General features: G+C 33.7%; 1 protein-coding gene across 1 annotated transcript; it reads right to left on the bottom strand.

Moving 5' to 3' along the window:
• Nucleotides 1-700: 700 nt before the first annotated feature.
• On the bottom strand, nucleotides 701-7637 carry LOC132171199 (ankyrin repeat-containing protein NPR4-like). Its single transcript, XM_059582455.1, has 7 exons — nucleotides 7589-7637; nucleotides 7388-7491; nucleotides 6841-7183; nucleotides 4083-4553; nucleotides 3563-3706; nucleotides 1542-1960; nucleotides 701-1449 (listed from the first exon to the last, which is right to left on the bottom strand). The coding sequence occupies exons 3-7, from the start codon at nucleotides 7148-7150 to the stop codon at nucleotides 835-837; spliced, it is 1959 nt and encodes a 652-aa protein (XP_059438438.1). The 5' UTR covers nucleotides 7151-7183; nucleotides 7388-7491; nucleotides 7589-7637; the 3' UTR covers nucleotides 701-834.
• Between the last annotated feature and the right edge of the window lie 121 nt (nucleotides 7638-7758).

Below are 7758 nucleotides of genomic sequence, written 5' to 3'. Positions count from 1 at the left end.
ATTGAGCATTCCACTAGCATAGGTCAAGAAATTCCGGTGCACCGGTGCCAGAATCACAAACGTCAGAAAAGACACGCGCCCACACGCGCAATAACCAAGAAGGCGCGTATCACTAGTCGCAAGAAACAACCAGAAAACTAACTCTAAAAATCGCTAGGAGACCTGTGCCATGTCAGCAAAAGTCCCAAAAGTCACATTCCATCATATCGAGAGATTTCATTTGAAAAAAAGATGATTCGTTTTACAGAGATTGTAGCCACTGTGGAAATTGAAATGAGTAGATGGTAGCCTCGGTGCTACCATTGATGGAATGCTCTTTTGATTTATTATCGTGGCATGAAAATGGTCCTTTTGTCCCCAAGAGGTAGTTCAATCGGCTGGGATCACACTTATGAAGCGGAGGTCACTAGTTCGAATCTCTCTCCCCCCTTTTGTGCGGACATGTCAAAAAAAAAAAAAAAAAAGGTCCTTTTAATGATGGAAATTTTGAATCAAGTTGTTTGAATTTATTTATTTATTTATTTTGGTGTAAAAATATGTAGAAAAATTGACAATATTTAATAACCTAATGAGAATTAGAAAAAAAAAAAAAAAACATTTACAAAAAAGAAAAAAAAAAAATCTAATGAGAAGGCTAATTAAAGAGAGAATCACCCACGGGTGAAACAGACGTCAAAAGGAAGTTCTGGTAGCTTATGAAAGAAAATACAATGCAAAGTAAATGTATTTATATACAAATATCAGAGAAACGATAGTAAAAAGTCTTGAGGGAAAGATGTAGCTGAATATCAATCTTGATTTTCTTCTGATCAGTTGCCAGATAGGCATCTTCCACTAGAAAAGCCGACGTTTACACGGCCGAAAAAGAAACACAGACAAGTAGAATGATGAGTACAATATAGAAACCCAGAGTTGAACATGCATAATAAATATATGAATTGGAACCGCCGCCAAAACGATTATAACTTTCGGAACCCATATCATTTTGTTGTGATTGATCAAAATGCAGGTTGCACTGAAAGATAAGACCATGCCTCCTATAGAGGTGAAGAGTGTAGCAAGTCCAAGCAACAACCTTAGTGGTATTGACTTCAGAAAATCCTCTTCTGTGTAAGGTGATGTGAGGATTGACAAGAAAATTAATATCGAAGTGGAAGAGAAGAACAATGCCGTCACATCTGATATGAAGAATATCATAAACCAATTACGTATCAATAAAATTGGGCTTCCTGTATCTTGATCGTTGCCACCTGGTACAGTAAAAGCTGCAGCGAAAGCCACAGTGGCAATCAATGTTGCTACAAGCATGCAATAGCTTACTGTTTTCTTGATCCACTTTTCACCATTTTCTTGTAAATCTTTATGTGTCATTCTAAATACTTCCCTTGGTGTTTGGCCTCTTGAATTCTTCTTGTTCACATATGAAGGTGGCACAATCTTTTTTACCTCCTACAGTGACCGATGTATAAATTTACAAGTAAAATGACAACTAGCATATATGCAACAAAAGGGAGAGAAATTGAACTAATATTAGCACTCACCATAAACCACAACAACTCCCATTGCATTTGAATGGATGGGCTTGATATGATGCTTAGTTCGTCTGAAGGAGCCAATTTTCCAGCTAAGTGTAGCATGTTGTTATTATCTTTGTCAATATAGGTTGCAATGTTATCTTTGATTGCACCTATCTCATATATTAGATTAAATACGCCTTCTTGCCGATATAAAACAGCAACGTGGAATAAACTCCCGTAATTCTTGTCTATTTTCCATATGAGTTCAGGATAAGAGCGTAAGATTATGATTAAAAACTCAACATTTCCTGATTTTGTAGCTTCAAATATTAAATCCATTTGATCTTGAACCACCAATGCTCCATTAACCTCTTTCCAAAGGACTTCAACCAACTGACGGGCTAATGTCTTCATCAATGCTATTCTATAGCGCCTTTTGAACACTGGGATTAAAAGAAACTATATTTCAGAGATTTTTTACTTTTATATTTTTTTATATATATATATATGGGAAATATATATACTTTCAACTATGTGATTTGTACAAATTAATTCAAAAGACGAGGATGAAGAAGGATAGGAGAATAGTAAATATCATTCAATAATAAGAAAATTAACAATCTATCCTCGATTTTGAAAAGATCCATAATAAGAAATGATATTGAAAGTTTTACTAAAAAAAACAGTGCAAAGCTATTGTAACGCAATAAATGCTGTTGACTTCTTAGTATATGTTTTGTAGTTGCATAACCTGAAGATTTTAATCTCTCTTTGCAAATTTGTATTTTGTAATATATTAGGAAAAGGAGGACAATTAATTTCTAGTAATTTAAGATGGAAACAAAATTTGTTCTACGGGAAAATATCAATATAATGACTTGATTATTATATTGGATAAACAAGCAAGATCTGTAGCTGAATAATTGAGATTCAAATCTGAGTTACAAGAGCAATGCTATATTTTTCAAATTTTTGTTTTTCTTCAAAATTTGCTCTTTAAATGATATATCACAATCTTATAAGATTGTGACACATTTTTTAAAATAATAAATTACATATAATTGTGACATATCATTTGGAGAACAAATTTTGAAAAAAAAAAAAAAAAAGTGTAACATTTTTGGAGTAATAAATATATAAACGTTTATGCTAACAGACGATCTGTCGTGGAGACCTTATCTTATAATGGATTATTACTTGGGCTCAACATATTGATTTTTGTACGAATATCAGAATATATTATATGTTTCTTATTGTGGCTCCCCAATGTATTTTTTATGTTATCTTTGTAAAGCGATGTGCTTAAAATATTGTTCATTAATAATATTTTGTTTGACTTCTTTCAAAAAATTTAAAAATTTTAAAAAAATTAGCACGTGATTATGGATTTTAATTTTAAAAGCTATCGATTACATATTATACCACAAGAGTCTAATTAATTTCATGATCAAATATCGAAGCACAGCTAAAGTAACTTCTTAAAATTTAGGAGTTTCTGGGGTTAAATGTCATGCTAATCCATCACTAGCTAATCCTTTTTTTTGTGTTTGCAAACAGAAGAATAAAAAAGATCTACACATTTGAATTCAAGAAATTTGATGAGATATCATCAAAAAGTAAATAAAACTAAGTAAATATCATCAAAAAATTTGATGAGATAATATAAGACTATTTTTCCATTTCAAGGTGATTTATGTAAATTTTCACTAACTAACATAATTAAGTGTCGGTTTGAGTTTACGATTTCAAAACGTAAAGATTTTAAAAGTAGCACTTTTAAAAAATGTAGTTAAGCGTTTGGTAAAATTATAATTTGACATTTAAAATAACAGTTTAACCTTTAAAATCGTGCTCATTTTAAAAAATGAACCCTATTGCTTAGGATTTGAAAACTCAGATTAGTCTAAATTTTCAAATTATAATTTTTAAAAAAGCACTCCCTAAAGATAAATTTTATTCGATTTGGTTTAAAATTACAGTTTTAGCATACAAAATCGCAGTGCCAAACACACTCTAAGTAAGGTTTGGGTTGGGGGCAAACTAACCGGAGTACTTTAAGCATCTTTCCCATAATGATGGCTGTCTTTTGCTACCAATTGCAATAGGTTTCCTGGCCAACTCTTGCAATGCTTTCCTCACACATTCAGGATCGACAGTTTGTAATTGGGCATGAATTGCCAATGCTTTATCTGTCCAGAAAAAGAAATGGCACATTAATTAATTTGATTATTGCCAAAATTATTAGTTAAAACATCCTTGTAATAGGAGTCGCGAATTCAACTTGTCTAACAGACTAAAAGTATTGACTTAATGACATTGACTTAAATAGGACACATGACAAATTTTATTGATTCTGAAATGTCACATGGAATATGTTAAGCGGTGGACAAAATTTGTGTAATTTATTCTTTTAGCTTACCTCAAGGGCCTCTAAGTTTGTTTTAATATCTAATGAGCTAATTGCAAATCAAGTAAATTATAAAGACTATTTTTGCATTACTCCCTAAAATTAAACAAGAGGGCAGCTAGAAAAGATGATGGAATGGTAAATTAATTTGTATGTACCAAAAAAACCAGCGGAAATAGTAGCAAGAAGGAGCTCAATGAGTTGGGGAGTAGTCAACCGTGCTAAAGAAGTCACAGAGAATAAATAATCGACCATGTTTCTATGGCGTCCTAGAAAAGCTGCAACATGAAGTGGTGTTGTCTCTTGGTTGTCTGCGATTGACGGCAGTTCATCGTTCATTTTCACCATCTCCTCGGCAATTCTCACGATCCCTGTCTGAGCGGCAGAGTGAAGGGCCGTAGCTCCTTCTATGCTTTTCAATTTTAAGTCATCCGGACGCATCGATTTCAGCAGTTGTTCTACAAAATCGGTGTGTTTTGCAATCGCAGCTGTGTGAAGGGCTGTCGTTCCCTCTTCCGTTATGCGAGCTCGAACGCAATTTGGGTCTTCCGCAATTAAAGCCTTAGCAGCCTGCCAATCACCTTTAAGAGCAGCTTGAAGGAGGGGAGAAAACCCGGCACGCCCTGCAACTTTTTGAAACCAAACGTATTAATCACAACTTTTGGGTGATAAGTTATGCCGTTTGGAAGCAAACAAATTGGAAGAACTAAAATATCTTCTAACCCAATGTATTTATAGCAATTAAACGTAGGAAAAATTCTTACAAAATAATTTGAAACGGACTCTTGCTTACATGCTGTAATGAAAACTACCGCATGGTGCTGTAGTCCAAAACCACCCCGTTTTGGGTCGTTTTGGACAATAAAAAAATAATTTTTTTTAAAGAAAAAGAAAATTATTAAAAAACTAAAAAAATAAAAGAAAAAAGAAAAGAAAAATCAAAGGGTTGCTCTAGCCCTTTTTTCAATGCCTTTCTGCAGCTCCTTCACAGCGATGTCAATCTCAGTATCTTTCAAAGTAAGAAACCCCCATGCGGTCGTTTTGGACTACAGCACCAAGGTGCGTCGACTTATTGGTTTTGATCTGGACTGCCCGAATCATTATTCTACAATGATCGAACAGCTGAAATGAAAAACTGGTTTTGGCGTTCCCTGAGATTTCCGCCGGCGACGAAACAGAAACCCAGAAATGGAACCGAAATTTCAAACGTTTTCACTTTTCACAATCAAACAATTGGATCTGTTTGTTAACCGAACACAACAAACAAAAATCGATCAAATTCAAAACTCAAAAAAAAAAAAAAAAACAAAGTTTGTCAGATTTTCGTACCTTCTAATCAATCCGACGATTGGAAATTCCTCTCCACCTTGGCCATGTGGTGGTTCGTCACCCCAGACCGGCCATGGGGTGGCCGGGGCCACCAGCTTGGCCAAAATGGGGTGGTCCGGCCACCCCATTTTGTCCGGCTACCTTTTGATTTTTCTTTTCTTTTTTTCTTTTATTTTTTTTTTAGGTTTTTAATATTTTTCTTTTTCTTTTCCCTTTTTATTTTTAAAAAAATATTTTTTTATTGTCCAAAACGACCCAAAATAGGTTCGTTTTGGACTACGGCACCAAGCCTGATCCAGGTGTTTTATATACTATGGGAACACGGATTAGGATCTCTTCATATCTTCTAAATTATGTAAATCTGAGCTATTGATTACATTTAATGGTCTAAATAAATGCAAAGTTTATGTATTATTGAGGCAAATGAATTTAACATGTTGAAAACTAAAATTCATTATCTCGGTAACACACAAACTGTTATATCTGTTTGGACCATTAGATGTAATGGAGGATTCAGATTTAAAAATCCGAAGAGTCTCAATCCTGGGAACACCAAGGGAAGCAAAAGTGGTACCGTAAATTTAGAGTAACATTTTTTGTTTCCTTAACATTATTTTAATATAAAAAAACTTTTTCATTCCTCTATATTTTCTCTTTCACTTATTTGAAATAATATTTAGGGATAAATGCAAAATTGGTCCAAGTAGTTGGTTTGAATTACAAATCATTTCTTGTCGTATAAAAAGTAATTTATAAGTCCATGTAATTAGCCTAAATTAGAAATTACTAATTGTGGTATAAAAAATAATTTATAGGTCCTCAAGGTAAATCAAAATAATATTTTACCCTCTAAAATCAATTGGTCAAACAAATGACTTGCCCCATAGAGGGAACAAATGCGGCCACAAATGGCTGTTATCAAAGGCGAAACAAAGGGTTCCGTAAAGGTCAAACTTACCGAAATCTTTGCAAGCATAAGAGCATTCTTAGCAAATTCAACAAATTTTATTCATCAAAATAACTAAAAATACGTTTTTCTCTATTTTAACAATCAACTTTTTTAAAGCACACTTAGCAACCTCACTATTTTAATTGTCAATTTTTACTATTTCATTTAAATATTTTTTTTTTCAAATACTTCTTTATATTTTGTTTTTACTTTTTCAAGGAATGGAAAAAGGAAAATTTATATTATTTTTTATTCATTTGATAAGTAAATAGTACTCACTATCCCTCACCATTTATTTTGGGTTAAAACGATGAAGCTGAAAATTGAGAATTTTAGTAGCTTTTTTTAAGTTATCACAAAAATAAAAATTAAAAAAAAATTAAAAAAAAATAGTTTTAGCGAGGATAAAAAAAATAGTTTTGGCGAGGATAAAAAACAATGCTCTAACATAATCAGTACCGCAAAAGGCTAAATCTAGGTCACCGACGAGCAGCCACACAACTAGAAATAAAAACAGGCGAACAAAAAGGAAAGTGTCCACCCAAAAGGTCAGCAGCAACAATGGAGCAGAAAAAACTAGAACCCACACAACAAAGCAACAAAGGAAACAGCTAAATAGAGAGGTACTTAGTACTTACCCCCATTGGCTTTACCTGGGCCTGGCTCCTCTACAGATAACCGCACGAATTCTCGTTGTGATGTCCTAGCATTTAAGCTACTTCCTTGAGATAAGTCGGTACCTCCGGCAACCGCTCCCTGATCGAACGGTGTAGGAACTGATGATACGGAACCTTGATGGATTTCATTATGATCAGAATACGATGTCGTATGACGAAGACTAGAGTTGTCGGGGGAATACGCAGTTCTAGGAAATGATAGAAAAGAAGAGAATCTTTGTTGATGATCCATAACTTGTCTTCGACGCATGTTGGTTGCACCTTCTTTCATTTTTTCTTTTTCTGGTTTTCGTAAAAAATAGATCTGAGAGAAAATTGAAATATGAACATTTTTATATAAGTTAGACATTTAGAGAGAGAGAGAGAGAGAGAGAGAGGAATGATTCAAGAGTAAAAGAGAAAAATGCTCAAGTCATGATGATAACAACAACCATGTTGCTTCTCAAAAAAAAAAAAAAAAAAAAACAACTATGGTGAATATTTATTTCAAGTAATTGACAGTACTTACTATTCGAATGCTAACCGTTACAGATCGAGCTTCAGAGCCTCTAGAGCGGTACCAAGAAACGGTGAGTCTTTTGATACTCAACCTTGCAGATGCAGGAGTTTTGGCTACACAGTCGGGTAGATTTATAAGATAATATTCTATTGAGATAAAAACAAATGGATAAAACCAACCTCCCTCCCTTTTTTTTTTTTTTTTTTCAACCTCCATCCCTTTTGTTTGTAATTTCTTCTACTTTGCTGTTTGGCTTTATTGTTGTTTCTTTGCTGCTACCGCCGGACTTGAGAACTGTCGGGTGGAGTTTTGGCCAAACAGTCAGGTAGATTTATAGGATAATATTCTATCATTATAAGAGAGAGAATTGCTACACTTAC

The sequence above is a fragment of the Corylus avellana genome, chromosome ca2 (genome assembly GCF_901000735.1).
Source record: "Corylus avellana chromosome ca2, CavTom2PMs-1.0".
In the NCBI taxonomy this organism is placed as follows: Eukaryota; Viridiplantae; Streptophyta; class Magnoliopsida; order Fagales; family Betulaceae; genus Corylus; species Corylus avellana.
Note: the sequence above shows the minus strand (reverse complement) of the source record. Positions and strands in the feature narration are given on the sequence as shown.

Coding starts and splice junctions, on each gene's coding strand:
- LOC132171199 (XM_059582455.1), bottom strand. CDS start 7,150: ATGAAAGAAGGTGCAACCAACATGCGTCGAAGACAAGTTATGGATCAT. Junction 4,554..6,840: donor CCCAGGTAAAGCCAATGGGG/GTAAGTACTAAG, acceptor GGTTTCAAAAAG/TTGCAGGGCGTGCCGGGTTT. Junction 3,707..4,082: donor TATTTCCGCTGGTTTTTTTG/GTACATACAAAT, acceptor TTTTCTGGACAG/ATAAAGCATTGGCAATTCAT.